The sequence below is a fragment of the Bison bison genome, unplaced genomic scaffold (genome assembly GCF_000754665.1).
Source record: "Bison bison bison isolate TAMUID 2011002044 unplaced genomic scaffold, Bison_UMD1.0 scf7180017864053, whole genome shotgun sequence".
Classification (NCBI taxonomy): Eukaryota; Metazoa; Chordata; class Mammalia; order Artiodactyla; family Bovidae; genus Bison; species Bison bison.
Genome location: NW_011494625.1, coordinates 1,485,464 through 1,501,040, shown reverse-complemented (window position 1 = coordinate 1,501,040; position 15,577 = coordinate 1,485,464). Strand labels below are relative to the sequence as shown.

The following is a 15,577-nucleotide window of genomic DNA, read 5'->3' as shown; positions in this document are numbered from 1 at the left end:
GTGAGATAATGTTTGTTGTTTTAAGCAGCTAAATTTTAGGGTAATTCATTATGCGACAATAAGAAACAAATGCATTCTTATTTCAAATTAGATATTTTTATCATCCTCACATTCATTGCTTATTTAAATTTGTCAGTTCTTTCGTCCCAGTCCATCTTGCAATTCAGAACTTATTTCTGGGATCATTTTACTTCTTTCTGAAGTGTTCCTTAGAAAGTTCCATTACTGAGAGTTTTTTAGTGGCAAACTCTAGATTTTGTTTGTCCAAAAGAGTCTTTAATTCCCTCTAGTTTTGGCATGATAGTTACCTAAAGACAGAAGTCAAGGTTGATTGCTGTTTTTCCTTCTGAGTATACTGATGTTGCTATATTAAAATCTGCTATCACTCTAAATAAAATTTCTTGCTATGTGATTTTTCTTTCTCCTTACACCAATTACTTTTTTTTCCTTTGTTAACTTGTGATTTTATTCCAGTGGGTCTAGTTTTGGTATTCTATTTATGAATCCCACATGGAATTTGTGTGCAGTGAATTTGGTGGTTTAGGTCTTTCATTAATTCTAGAAAATTCCAGTATTTTTCTTCAGAAATTGCATTTTCCCTGTTTTTTCTATTTTGTTTTGTAGCTGAAGCTTGTATCTCTTTATCTCTCTGTGATGCATTTTGAATACTATCACCGCCCTTTTGTCCAGTTCATTAGTTCTCTCTAAGTTACTGACACGCGGCATCTTTGTTGTGACAGGCAGGATTCTCTCTTTTTTTAAGCGGCATTCAGGACCTAGTTCCCTGAGCAGAGACCGAGCCTGCACGGGCATCACAGAATCTTAGCCACTGGTCACCAGGGGGGTCCCTCTCTCTAGGCCATTTTTAAATCTGTGTTCTAACCTAGCCATGAGGCTTTGTATTTCAACAATTAAATATTTTAAGGGCTTCTGTTTGATTCTTTGTCAAATCTTTCAGGTTTTTTTTTTTTTTGACGTTCTGTTTTTCCTTTCTCGTGTTTTAGATTCTCTCTTCCACTTCTGTAAACAAATCAGGTGTTCTCCCTTCTACAGTCTGTATTTCACATTTTCCAAATCTAATGTATTCGGGGTAGAATTCTGCGTTTTTTTTTCTGCTGCCTTTGCCTTATGGTGGTTTATTTCCTTGTGGTCTTAAATCTTGGACTGTAAGCTGAATCTTCAGAAATCGTGTGAAAGTTAAATTGAGAGTAGGTGTTCCTCTGGAGAAAACTGACATTTTCTTCTGCCAACACGTCTCAGGTATTCCCCGGTGAGGCCCACTGTAATGTGATTTCTAGATTTGGGATAGCCTGGATCATGAAGGGACTACACACTTGAGCCTCAAAACTGTGTTGATATCAGGTATGGAGCTCCTGGTTCTCAGAGAAGCGTTATTTCCTCCAGAGGCCGCACAGAGTCCGGTAAGTTCCTTTGTTTCTCATCCACTGTTTATTGGGGCTGTCACTCTCGGCAGGTCCTGGCTTCACGATGGGATCAAGTCCCATTTTGCGCCGCACAGGCCGCAGTGACCAGACGTGCACACAGCTGCTGAAGCCGTGTTCTGGCTCGTGGAGACCAACTCAGGGCCTGAGCCAGACACAACCTCAGTGCCCTCTGCATCCTGCGTTTGTGCTTTCTTTCCATTCTGGCTCCCAGAGATCTCCCGTTCTTCCAGGCAAGCTCAGCTATGTGTATAGAAAGATCTGTGTCACATTTTACCACAGATTTTATAGCAAGACAGTTTTCCATCCTGTGGAGGCCGCAGCGTGCCCATTCCAGGGTGCGCTGGTCATTTTTTATGGGCTGTCTTGGTCTCTCTCACCAGTGTCCTGATTATGGATGCTTTTGCATATGGGAGGGATTTCAATGCACAAGGACACTGTAGCAGGGCATTTATTCTCTCCAAAGTCTTCCTGAAAGTTCCATGGCTCTGCCTGAGGGCTTTCTCTGGGTGTGGGAGTGAGTTTGTTCTGTACACAGTCAGGCCAGACGTGCTGGGGAAACAACGTACCCAGGAACCACCATGACACATGGAAGTGGCCAGACTAACACTCCAGTTCCCTCTCCCTTCAGATCTGACCACCCCAGGCACGTCTCTCGGGTCTCCCAGGAGCCCCAGAAGGACTGGGTTTCAGCTGCCCACAGTGGTCACCTGATCGGCTTCCTTTTCTTCCCTGACTCACTTCTTCACTCTCTTTTGGTTCTTCCAAGAATCATTTCTCAAATAAATTTGCACTTGATTCCTTGTGTCACTGGTCATTTCTCAGGAAACCCTATAACTTAAACCTACTCCACTAATTTGTAATGACTGTTGATGACGCATATGGTGCCAAATGTTGTGGACTCAAAGATGACAGCAAAGAAATAGTTTTATCTTCAGAGTCCTTCATATTCAGGCCTCCTGCTTTCTTGCCCTTTTGTAATAGAAATACACATTTTAGTGATGACTGTAGGTGGCAAGAAACAGTTCAACAGATTTGGGCCAAAATCTACCTAGCAATGTCAGGTGTTGGGGTGCTGACGGAAATAGCACGACCTGGACGTGCTTGAACACTCGGTTCCTGGGCTAGCAAGGACACTCTGAATTGAGTAGGTGGGTTCCTTACTTTGGGGCTTCGCATTAGTGGTAAAGGATCTGCCTGCCAATGCAGGAGACGCAAGAAACATGGGTTTAATCCCTGGGTTGGGAAGATCCCCTAGAGGAGGAAATGACAACCCACTTCCATATTCTTGCCTGGGAAATCCCACAGACAGATGAGCCTGGCGGGCTACAGTCCATAGAGTCGCGAAAGAGTCGGACATGCCTGAGCACACACACACACACACACACACACACACACACCTAAGTTACGTATTTGTAATTCTTGGGGATTCATGTGGTGATATCACTTTGATACAGAGGATAGAGATGGTAAAACTGAACAGTAAGATGCTTTTTTTTTGAGATGTTCTGCATCCAGGAAGGGAAAGCCTTCAGGACGAGGCATCTAAAAAAAAAGGTGTGACCAGACTAACATCTCCTCTCTCTACAGCAGAGGCTGTAAATTGCTAGAGCCTGATTTACCCCAAGCTCTCAGAGCTGTGTCGCTGCCCTTCACGAGGTTAAGGAACATCTAGGCCAGCTGCCATGTTCATAAATCAGGAGGCGGTGCTTCTCAATTAGGAGCTTTTCTTTCGAAAAAGGAGAAGGTTGGGTGTCTTAGGTCTCCAAATCCCTCCTGGAGATCAAATGGAGCGGAACAGTAGTTTCCTCCTTGAGATGAGATGACCTCTAGTCCTTGCAACTTTTACTGTGTGTTACAACTGACCCCCTTCCTTCACAACTTGCCTTTTCCATGAAGGTGTTTGAGCATCTGACTCGGGCTCTGGAGCGGGTGAGAGGTAAGGCAATGACGAGTCAGGCAGGAAGGGAACAGTGGTCTCGGCTCTCTGGCTTCTCCGTCACTGCCTTCCTGAAGGTCTGCTCCCCCAGGAAGGCGGCGTCCCTGAGACCCTGGGAATCAGCAGCATTTGCACAGGCGCCTCCTGCTCCTTGTTTTGGCGACTGGCTCTAAAACCTCAGACACGATTGGACACGATACTTGCTGTTCAGCCGCTGCTTCAAATAAACCAAGAGCCACTGGCAATGCTCTGTCCTCCTCCGGGATTTTTTTTTTTTGAAATGTGCATATTCACTGACACAAGAATTGCTCTTTCGTTTAGTTAAAACCGAAGCTAAGTGTGAGGCAGAAAAGCTGTGCTCCCCGGGAGAGGATCTCCCTGCCCATTCTCCATCCGGCTTGGATTCCAGCGGCTCCGTGCCGGCCAGACTGGAGTATCGATGCCAGAGAACCAGGCCTCCAGTGCTGTGCTTCCAGAATAGGCACCATCCAGGCTCTAGACCTGAGCCTGCCGATCCCGGGGGACGCAGGTGGGACTTGGGCATCGTCCTTGATGCCAGAAGCTGGCTGCTCTCAGCAAGCTTTTGTACACATGGAGAAGGGACCAGAAGAAGCCGGCTGCTGGCATCAAGCTGTGGGCTTTGGGGTCCGAGTCACCTGTCCCATTTCCATCATTGTTCTCTGTGACGGTCATCTGCTTCCTAAGTACTGCTAGAACCCTCAACGGGGCTCATACCACAGGAGAAGGCAGCTTTCCTCCTAAACAAGCATCGCCTTCACTGTTCTCTGGAACCATGTCACTTCTATGTACAGTTGGCAGTGATAGAACTTTTATGGAACTAAATGGTCCTCTCAGTATTGTAAATGAGCCCCCTCAAGTCTTGCAGACACAGAGGGTCTTGTTTTGCCCGGGCCTGGCAGGAAGGGATGTGGGCACGTGGCTTTCAGAGAAGGCCTGCCTAGAAAGAGGATCGGGGGTGTGAGGAAGGAGAGGGTCTGGTCGCAGTGTAGGTGCCATCCTTGATCTGAGATCGGGTGCGTTTCACACCCTGGTGTTCACGGAGGAGACAGGAGGCAGGGCTGCCCAGGAGGGTTCAGGGGCGGAGCGGCGGCCACGCCACGGAGGAGACAGGAGGCAGGGCTGCCCAGGAGGGTTCGGGGGCGGAGCGGCCGCCACGCTGCTCCGTGGCTTGTGGTCAGAACACGCTACTTCCCTGGCTCCGAGTTTCCTCTTCTGGATGAGGAGACGCTTGGAATGAAGCCCTGGGGTTCTGTCTGGCCAGAACATTTCCAGGTTCTGTAAGAGGTCCCCTGTCTGCCCCGTGCCTGCTGGGTGCGGGCGTGGGGGTGGAAGGATGCTGACCCCTCCCCATATGCCTGCAGAGCACCAGGCTTGTGGAGAAATAGGTCGTCATGGACAGACCCTGGCTGCCAGGCTCCTTTCAAGGCCAAGTAACATCCAGGACCACAGTAGACGGCCACAAGGCCCCGGTCAGGGACGGATGCCTGAGCCCCACAGAGCGTGAGGCCGAACCCGGCAGCTGCTCTAGGAACCCCGCCCAGGCTGGAGCGTGCCTCCTTCCACTCCGCCTGCAGCTTCACAGCCTCTGCAGACCGCAGTCGGAGAGACCAAGTCCTCTGTGCTGGCCTTGGAGCTGAAAAAGACTGCGAGCCGATGCCGGGGGTGGGCAGCTGTAATGCCTTCTCTGACCGGGAGGGGGCAGGTGGGAGGGGGCCGCCAGGGACTTGCTCCCTTCTGCGGACTCGGGTGCCACCAGGCAGATTCTGGGACCAGGAAGAAAGACCGTGTGGGGCTCCTGAAGACGTCACCTCCGGGGATTCTGCCTTTCAGAGTCACTTCTCAGGCCTGTCTGGGTGAGGCAGCCTGAGCACAGACGAGAAGGAAGTTGCGTCACATCACAAACACTGGATGGGCATGAAGCCTTGTTCTTAGTTCTTTGGGGATCCAGAACATTTCCACCAGTTTGGATAGGCTAGAGAGAACCACGGGATTTGTTTCTATCTTTGTAAGTAGGTAGGAGTGAAGACAAAGCATCATGAATAAGCCAGGAAAAAAAACATATGTGTGTGTGTGTGTATATATATAAAATGTGTATAAATATATATATATGAACACAAGGGCTTGGAAAAAATTAAAACAGAAGGATTGATCAGCTCAAGTGGTCTTATGTAAAAATTGGACTGAAAGCTGGACGAGAGTCAAACCAGCATCAGCAAACACAAAGTAAAAAGATAACCCAGTGCTATGTTCTAAGAGAATAAGTTTGCTAAATATGTTAAGGTGAGCCTCAGCTGTGCAGAAGATAAAATCTGTTGTGGCTGCTAAATGATCCCCTCACTGTATTTCTGACATTAGGGTGGTGGGTGTATGTTTCCAGCAATGCTGACAGGCCAGGTTGATGCATAATGATGGTACGGTGGCTTCACAATGACCCAGAGAAACACGCATCAGTGGCCGGAGAAGCAGCAGGACATAGGGAGCCCTGAGACAGGAAGGGGCTGAAAGGTCTTCAGGATGTAATAGGTCAAGTTCAAGTGCAGAGATGTCAACTTGCTGGCTGACCAGGCCCAGGATCAATTGATTGGTAACTTAAAACCTTTGTTCTGGCTAGTCTGAATGACAGGCTTTATGTTTGGTCTGGAACATACCCTTGGAAAATACTGACCTAGTTATTGCTATAATTGGGCTTTCCTCGTGGCTCAGATGGTAAAGAATCTACCTGCAATCCGGGAGACCTGGGTTCGATCTCTGGGTCGGGAAGATCCCCTGGAGAAAGGATTGGCTACCCACTCCAGTATTCAAGCCTGGAGAATTCCATGGATGGGGAGCCTGGTGGGCTTACAGTCCGTGGGGTCGCAAAGAGTTGGACATAACTGAGTGACTAACACTTTCACACTTCCATTGCTATAACTCCAAAAAAAGTAAGAATACAAGGAAGAATAAATATCGGTGTAGAGATGATTAAGTAAAATCCACAGTAGAGATGCTTGGATGGCATCACAGACTCAATAGACATGAGTTTGAGGAAGCTCCGGGAGATGGTAAAGGACAGGGAAGTTGGGTGTGCTGCAGTCCATGGGGTTGCAAAGAGTTGGACATGACCGAGTGACTGAACAACCAATATCTTGACACTAGTTTAAGAAAAGGGTCCTAGTAAGTGAACAGTCACTGTGATAACCTGTGCTTACTTTGTATGATTTTAAAGATTTTAAAGCATTTAAGCAAATTGGTTGTATTTGTTTACCTGCTTAAGACAATTCTACTAGTAAGTTTGCGACCCATGGATGTATGCCTGTGATAAAACCAATTTTTTAAATTTACAAAGCTTTGGTTACGCAAATAGAGTTTAATTGTTTAAAGGGATATTTTAATAGAACACGGTGGCGGTTTAGTTGCTACAACTGTGTGGAACTCGTGACCTCAAGCACTGTGGCCAGGCTCCTCTGTCCATGGACTTCTCCAGGCAAGAATACTGCAGTGGGTTGCCATTTCCTTCTCTAGGGGATCTTCCTGACCCAGGGATCAAACCCTCATCTCTTTCACTGCAGGCGGATTCTTTATTGACTGAACCACCAGGAAAACCTCTTAATAGAATTGAACACTAAAACACAGAGAAGACCCCAAATAGAAAGGCCGCAGCTATGGGAAAGGATGCTAACGGTGAACAGCTGAAGGGAGCCCTGATCGTGCTCCTCTGGATTTCTCCTGGGGCTCACGCAGCACCCACCCAGCCAGAGGAGAGATGCCAGGCCGCACTCAGGGGAGCCTGCTGCCCTCACTGTGCTCGCAGCAGCCAGGGTGAACCCCAACTGACTTCACTGTGGCCCCCGGCAGCAGGGTGAACCCCCCACTGACCTCACTGTGCTCCCGGGAGCAGGGTTAACCCCCCACTGGAGGCTTGGATTTCTCTTGAGAAACCTATATGCAGGTCAGGAAGCAATAGTTAGAACTGGACATGGAACACAGACTGGTTCCAAATAGGAAAAGGAGTACGTCAAGGCTGTATGTTGTCACCCTGCTTATTTAACTTCTATGCAGAGTACATCATGAGAAATGCTGGGCTGGAAGAAGCACAAGCTGGAATCAAGATTGCCAGGAGAAATACCAATAATCTCAGATATGCAGATGACACCACCCTTATGGCAGAAAGTGAAGAGGAACTAAAAAGCCTCTTGATGAAAGTGAAAGAGGACAGTGGAAAAGTTGGCTTAAAGCTCAACATTCAGAAAACTAAGATCATGGCATCTGGTCCCATCACTTTATAGGAAATAGATGGGGAAAGAGTGGAAACAGTGTCAGACTTTAGTTTTGGGGGCTCCAAAATCACTGCAGATGGTGATTGCAGCCATGAAATTAAAAGATGCTTACTCCTTGGAAGGAAAGTTATGACCAGCCTAGATAGCATATTGAAAAGCAGAGACATTACTTTGCCAACAAAGGTCTGTCTAGTAAAGGCTATGGTTTTTCCAGTGGTCATGTATGGATGTGAGAGTTGGACTGTGAAGAAAGCTGAGCACCGAAGAATTGATGCTTTTGAACTGTGGTGTTGGAGAAGACTCTTGAGAGTCCCTTGGACTGCAAAGAGATCCAACTAGTCCATTCTAAAGGAGGTCAGTCCTGGGTGCTCATTGGAAGGACTGATGCTAAAGCTGAAACTCCAGTACTTTGGCTACCTCATGCCAAGAGCTGACTCATTGGAAAAGACTCTGATGCTGGGAGGGATTGGGGTCAGGAGAAGAAAGGGATGACAGAGGATGAGATGGCTGGACGGCATTACCAACTCGATGGACATGAGTTTGAGTGAACTCCGGGAGTTGGTGATGGACAGGGAGGCCTGGCGTGCTGCGATTCATGGGGTCGCAAAGAGTCGAACACGACTTGAGCGATTGAACTGAGCTGAACTGAGGCTTGGAAGCAGCGCCTTATGGGCCCTGGATCTTTTTCTTCCTCTTCCCGGCCATTGGCTGGTTACCGCCCCCCACCCCTTTCTGTTCCGGAGGCAGAGAGGCTCTGCGGGGGAAACTGGCGCAGACTCTCAAGAAGGCGCGGAGGCACAGCTCAGCCTTGTTGGGTCCCTCGCAAGGAGGTGGGTCCTTCACAGTGCCAGCTTGCCCTTTGCCTGCTGCACAGGAATGCCCCCTGCCCCCGGGGCTGCACCCAGATCCCAGATGGATGCGATTGGTCCCTGGAGGACTGCAGAGGGCTCCCGAGATGCTCACTCGGCTACTCTACATCCTAGAGGGAAGTCCTGGAGCATCACACGGCTTCCCAGAGAAGGAACCAAGCCAGATGGCACACAGTTCCTGGGCGGGTGGCCCTTTTCTTTCAGTTAACCTCCTCTCCCGAACCGTTGTTTGGGGTTGAGGTTTGGAGGGGAGCACCTGTTCCCCACCTGTATACACGTCTCTTACTTTTTCTGACCCTCCTCTTTGTCTGGTTGATGTCAAGGCATGTTAACTGACAACACTAGGATCTACACTCAAGGCTGTTGTCAGAAAATACAACTGCTTTCCAACTCTTACCAAAAACCCCATCACAGCAGTAACAGCAGCAATGGCCACAATGACATTCACGGATGCAGTGAGTCCTGGACCACGTGTAACTCACTCGTTCCTATGGGCACCCAACTTCCCCTTGAGCAACTCAGACCTGCAAGGGCCACACTCAGAGAAGCTTCCACTGCAGCCCTTTGCAAAATCATCTCCAGTTGCATTTTGGTGACGAGCCCTTGATCCACGCTGAGGGCACCAGGCATGAGTCACTGTGGCTTTGCCTGTGGAAATGCTGTCCAGGGTAACATCTATGATACAGAGAAGTTCCTCACGGCTTATCCCAGGGTCAGGAAAAGCTGGACATCTCCTTAAAAACTGGTTTGATTTTGTAAACGGTGTAACGTTAGTTGCTCAGTCATGTCCAGCTCCTTGCAACCCCATGGATGTAGCCTTCCAGATTCCTCTGTCCATGGGATTTCCCAGGCAAGAATACTGGAGTGGGTTGTCATTCCATTCTCCTGGGGATCTTTCTGACCTAGGGATCGAACCCAGGTCTCCCATATTGCAGGCAGATTCTTGACTGTCTGAGCCACCAGGGAAGTCCCAACTTCTAGGAAGCTTGTGGTCAAATATACCCCTAGTGACTGTGAAGTATCTCACAAGTCATCAGCAGCAAAGACTTACTGAGCGCTTAGTATATGCTCATCACATTTCACCTGATTCTCACACGGCCCTGAGATGCTGATAAGATTCTTATCCCTAGTGCAGTGGGCTGGAGAATGGTTCCCAAAGATATCCATGTCTCCATCCCCAGGATCTGTGAGTCTTCCCTCAGGTAGCACAGAGGACTGTGCAGAACTGACTGTGCTAAGGATCCTGAGACTGTGAGATCGTCCTAATCTCAGGGGGCCTCCCAAGAGGGAGGCCGAGGGAGACAGGACACGGAAGAAGGAAGGGATGTGACCGTGGATGCCAGACGCTGTGCTGCTGGCTTTGGAAATGCAGGAAGGGGCTGTGAGCCAGGGATGCAGACGCTGGAAGAGGCGAGGACAGTCTCCTTCCCTGGGGAGTTCGAGGGAGGGTCCTCTTGGACCCAGCAAAACTGACTTTGGACTCCTGGCCTCCAAAACTCTCAGGATTTAAGAATTCTTTAAAGTCACTAAGTGTCAAGTGGTACCTTGTTACCGCCACCGCAAGAAACTCACATACCCTCTTGACTATCACTGGAGAGGAAACAGGATTGCCCAGGGGCTGGAGTGAGGTTTGCGGACTCCAGACCCCAAGCTCTTAGGCCTCACGCGGCCTCCCCTGTTGTAAGTTTCCCGACCTCCCTGCCCCCACGTGCTGGCTTCGTTATTCCCCTCCCGGCTCTGTTTCCCCCAATCTCTGGTTCATCTTCTCATCACCTGCACTCTCGTGATCCACCTCTCGTCTTTATGTGACAGAAGCAGAAATAACCTCACTGGTGGACGTTTGGGCAGGTATGCGAGGGGGGGCCCTGGGTTTTTTCTAGCCCTGGAAACTGCCCTAGGATTTAACAGAAGAGAGGCCCCCCGACTGCTTTAATTCCCCCTTTTGCTTTTGTAAAGACTGTCACCCTCTTCTCTGCGGCAGCACCAGCATTTGGATGGAGCAGGACTTCTGCTTTTTCAGACACTTCTGCTCACTTCCTGGTCTAAGGCCAGCGCCCAGTAACTGCTTGTGAAGTTCCTTCTTTCACCTTGAGGATTTTTATATTGTTCAGAACAGTTTTTAGCCTATGATCTCCCCTTCCCACTGAGATTATAAAACGAGCAGAGAAGGGGGAAAGGAAGCGCTAAACCCAGAAGACAGCGAATCCTTGATTGCTGCTTCTTCCACATCCGTGGACGATCGTGACGTGAACACACCTGTACAGGGATTCCAGGAGCCCGCTGTGCCCAAAGACATCTAAAGCCCAGGCCTGGATGCAGCATCACAGCACAGTCTTTACAGGCCTCACTGGTGGGATACCTTGAGAGTCTGTCCTGCAGCGAATGCAGTAGCTGAGGGGGCTTCTCCACCGGGGAGGGGGGTGCAGCCATTCGGTCCCCCACAGCTCGATAGCTGGCAAGATAGGAGGGAGACCCATCTCTGGGGGACCTCCCAGGACACCACTTTCCTCTCTGCTGACCCCGGTGTACATCAAAGTCTCCCTCTGACATTAAGGATGTTGAAATGATGCTAATGTAGGCTCCCAGAAATTCCTTCCTGGATTATTGGTTTTTTTTTTCTTTTGCTGCACCATGCATCATAGAGGATCTTAGCTCCCAGACCAGGGATTGAACCTATGCCCTCTGTGTGGAGTCCTGTCCCAAGGTCACAGGACAAACATCTCTGGAACTGACCGAACCCATAGCAACTGCTGCCTTGGGCCTCCGGCCAGTGGCCAGTTCCCTGACTCCATATTAGGTAAAATTTCTACCCTGTTAGCCACCCTCTACCATCTTAACCCACCACCTAATGCCACCCTTTCCAGTAGGAATTTTTTCTGTTTTGAGGCTATAAACATTGGCTACTAGCCCTTGAAAGGGTTGGCTCTCCCTGGAGCCAGCCCGCTGTTCTAAGAGCGTCTCCCACTCTAATAAACTTTATTCTCCTTTCATCCTGCCTGGAGATTCTTTTCCAACCCCCACACAGGTCATGACGTGTTGGTGATCATGACACATATCTGTATCTGTCCTAGAAAGAGACTTGTTACACGGTGTAGGCTCGTGTGATGATGGAACCTGAGATGTTCAGAGTCTGCCTTCTGTGAGCTGGAGCCCCAGGAAGGCCGGTGGTGTGGCCTGAAGGCCTGAGACCCGGGGTGGGGACACTGCAGGTGGGAGATGGGCACCCCAGCCTCACAGTCAGGCAGAGAGTGAGTACTCCCTGCCCCCGCCTTTGTGCGGGCGTCAGGCCTCACAGGTTGGGAGCTGCCCGCCCGCACCGGGAGGACCATCTGCTTTACTCAGTCCACCGCACCAGCGCTCATCTCCTCTGGAAACCTCTCAGACACACCCCGGACATGATGTTTAACCAGCCATCGGAGCATCCCGGGCCCTGGTTGCACTGACACATTCAAGTCACCCATCACTCTTGGGCTCTGCTCACCCTTCCCGCCTCATCGCTCACCCTCCCCCATGTCCCAGCCCTTCCCCAGCCCCTGAGGCTAAACCTGCTCCCCAGCCTTCACTCACATGGTCCTCGGCCTAAATGCTCCTTCCCGCTCCCACCCCTACGCCATTTGCCTTCTGACAACGTTCTAGACGCCAGTTGATTCAGAGTGGCCTGGAATCAATGCATTTTAACTCCACAGATATTTGCTTAATGCCTGTCCTGTGCCCCTGGAGGGCGTCACTCTGCCGCTGCCACCTGGTGGCGTCAGAAAAGTTATCTGACGTCACTCACCCTCAGTTTGTTGCTGTTTCACTGCTCATCATGTCTGATGCAAGGTTTCATCCCTGGTTCCAGGAGATCCCCTGGAGAAGGGCATGGCAACCCACTCCAGTATTCTCAGGCTTCCCTGGTGGCTCAGATGGTAAAGAATCTGCCCACAATGCGGGAGACCTGGGTTCGATCCCTGGGTTGGAAGATCCCCTGGAGGAGGGCATGGCAACCCACTCCAGTATTCTTGTCTAGAGAATCCCATGGACAGAGGAGCCTGGCGGGCTACAGTCCATGGGGTGGCAAAGAGTCAGACATGACTGAAGTGACTTAGCATGCACCCTCAGTTTACACATCTGTAAATAAAAATAACGCTTAGAAAGTACTTAGTGTGACACCTAACACATATACCCTTTATGAACATGAGATGCTGTAATCACTGTTCTCATCATCCCACATGGTTGAACTCAAGCTTGAGGACAGGTTCCCTGGTGGCTTAGACTCAGCCTCACCCTCTCCAGCCATCATCGCATCCCTGGTGCAGGACACCGTCTCCAGTCCAGCCCTTCCCACGAGGCGTTCACCCTGTTGCTTGGCCCCTCCTCCCGCTGCTCTTGGACTAGACCTGCGTCTCCCTCATTTCTTCCACTGAGTGCTTAGAGCAAGGCTGTGACCAGCACTCATTGACTCCACAGAGCAGCCGCCTCTTCAGAGGGAGGGGTTCTGCCCAGGCTGCAGCGACATGATCCGTTTCCCTGGAGCATCTGCTCCTGGCAGCGGCAGGAGAGGTGGTTGCCAGGCTTGGACACAGGCTGCAGGCTGGTCTGAGGGGTGGACCAGCCATGGCAACCATTTGTGGGAGGGTGAACTGGAAAAACAAATCCTGAGCGGTGCATTCATCTCAAGCTTTGCTTCTCATCCTGCCCTGAAGATGAACAGATGCCAGCAGAAAGCATCCCATCCCCAAGGGAAGAGCAAGAGGAAGGCGATGAACACTTCCAGCACCCAGTCTTTCCTTCTTTTCTACATTAAACAAAATTTGTGCGTGTGTGTGTGTGTGTGTATTTCAATTTTCGATGTTCCCTCTTTTTAAGAGTCAAGTCTGGACATCTGTGAGGCACTCCTTGGGTGCCAGTCGTAGGGCCCAGCTTCTGCTCAGTGTAACATTGATGACCCTCGTTGGCATATTGTGGGGCCGGCTTGGGTACTTAAAGGGCATCTGCTTTCCACTGCCTACAGTCTGAGCAGCATTTTGCCCCCTGTCTACCGCCAAGATGTCATGTTTCACAAGGTCATGACTTCGTGAGCCAGTCCCTCGCATCTTCATTCAACATGCAATCCTGAGACTGGGCTCATTTCTCCCCACTCAGGCCCCTTTATGAACTGAACGTGTGTATCTGTGCTCAGCCACCCAGTCCTGTCTGGTTCCTTGCGACCCCATGGACTGCAGCCTGCCAGGCTCCCCTGTCCGTGGGATTTCCCAGGCAAGGCTCCTGGAGTGGGTTGCCACTTGTTCCTCCAGGGGATCTTCCTGGATGGGTGGGCCTTAATCTGCTATGACTGATGTCCTCATGAGAATGGACACAGACACACGAGGGACATGTGGGCACAGAACAAAGAGCAGGTGAAGACAGGAGGAGGAGGAGGCCACCTGCAAGCCCAGGAGCAACAAGTCCTGCTGGCACCTTGGTCTTGCAAGACTTGCAGCCTCTACTGTTGAAGCCCCTCGGCCCATGGTGTTTTGATGGCCCCAGAAAACAAACATACCCTCCAAAGACTCGGCTCAGACCCTGATCACGGCAGCTCCCTGCGCTCTATTCACTAGGCTGCGTGCTGGTTGCTGTCTACGCTTGACCGGTGGGGTAACAGCCTTGGCTCATCCCTCTTATCATGTCCAGAGCTAGAGAAAACCATGGCATTGGCAGCAGCCAGATAAGTGTTTGTTGAATGAATAAATGACGTTGCTGCTGTGAGAGGAGTTCTGGCAGCATCATCAGAAGGACAGGAGTCTTCTCCTTTGTCATAAACCATCTTTTCACTTGACTCACAACGTAACCTGGAAAGGCGCCCCGGGTGAGCAGTCGGGGGAGGTCATGGAAGCTTCACCACGATGGCATCACCAACTCGGTAGATATGAGTTTGAGCAAGCTCCGGGAGTTCATGATGGACAGGAAAGCCTGGTGTGCTTCTTTCCACAGGGTTGCAGAGTTGGACACGACTGAGCGACTGAACTGAACTGATGGAAGCTTCTCTTCCTGATCCTGAACTGGTAAGGTTTCATGACTTGGTAGACTCACCGGTCAGTCTGCTCTTTTTCAGGCTCTGTGAGGTTAGTGATTGTATGCGTGGTAGCCCACTAGGACCCTCTGTCCATGGAATTCTCCAGGCAAGAATACTGGAGTGGGTAGCCACCTCTCTTCTCTGACCCAGGGATCGAACCCAGGTCTTCCGCATTGCAGGCAGATCTTCCTCTCCCTTCTGATCTAGAGAGTCACTGTGCTTTTCCGGCCCTCTGGTCGTGCTCTCCAGGTCTCTCCCGCCAGACAGCTTCTCTGCCCAGGGATTCCTGTGCTCCACACCTACCCATTCATCCGCTGTCTCCCTGCCGTTCCCCCACCCCCATAAAGCGCTCGAGCATCTCACACATGTGGGCCTTGCCTTCCCCGTAAACAGAAACCGACGTTCAGAAAGCACTTACCGCAGCTCTGGTAGAGCACTTGCAGATTCCCGTTCCTGCAGGCCGTGTGCGTGGGCCAGGCCTCCCCGCCAGCTCTCCGGGGAGACAGCAGAGTCCAGATGAGGAGGGCAGCTGTGAACCCTTTCATGGCGCGGAGACCCTGTGTGTGACCTGCACGATAACAGGGCCCAATAAACAGTGTCGTCCATGTGCTTCCTCCCCCCTTATCAAGCAGTGACATGATCAGTTTCACTTCTCCTATTTTATGCTCCTGGGGAACCACTGTGAGAAGCAAAAGGCCGTTGGTGGTAATTTAGTCTCTAAGCGGTGTCCAACTCATTGCGACCCCAGGGATTTGGATAACCCACCAGGCTCCTCTATCCATGGGATTCTCCAGGCAAGAATACTGGAGTGGGTTGCCATTTCCTTCTCCAGGGGATCCTCCCCACCCAGGGATCGAACCTCAGTCTCCTGCATTGCAGGCAGTGTTCAGATTCTTTACTGAGCCACCAGGGAAGTCCAAAGGCAGCTAGCAGGGGCCTTTGAATGCAGTTCCCTGAACCTTTGGAGCTTGAATCAACAGGCGAGGCTAGTCTAGGTCTGGGGTGGGGGATGTTTG

The 15,577-nt window shown here is 50.5% G+C and overlaps 1 protein-coding gene across 3 annotated transcripts in view; it reads right to left on the bottom strand.

Annotated features, from left to right (window-relative positions):
• Positions 1-15,577, bottom strand: part of LY86 (lymphocyte antigen 86) — a 43,608-nt gene that overhangs the window by 27,427 nt on the left and 604 nt on the right. For 2 of the 3 annotated variants that reach the window (XM_010835834.1, XM_010835836.1), the window contains exon 1: positions 14,980-15,176. In XM_010835834.1, the coding sequence (XP_010834136.1) occupies positions 14,980-15,106 (127 nt within the window). In that variant the 5' untranslated portion in view covers positions 15,107-15,176. Of the gene's footprint in view, positions 1-14,979; positions 15,177-15,577 lie in introns of those variants that run through there. The other variant, XM_010835835.1, reaches the window with a different exon arrangement.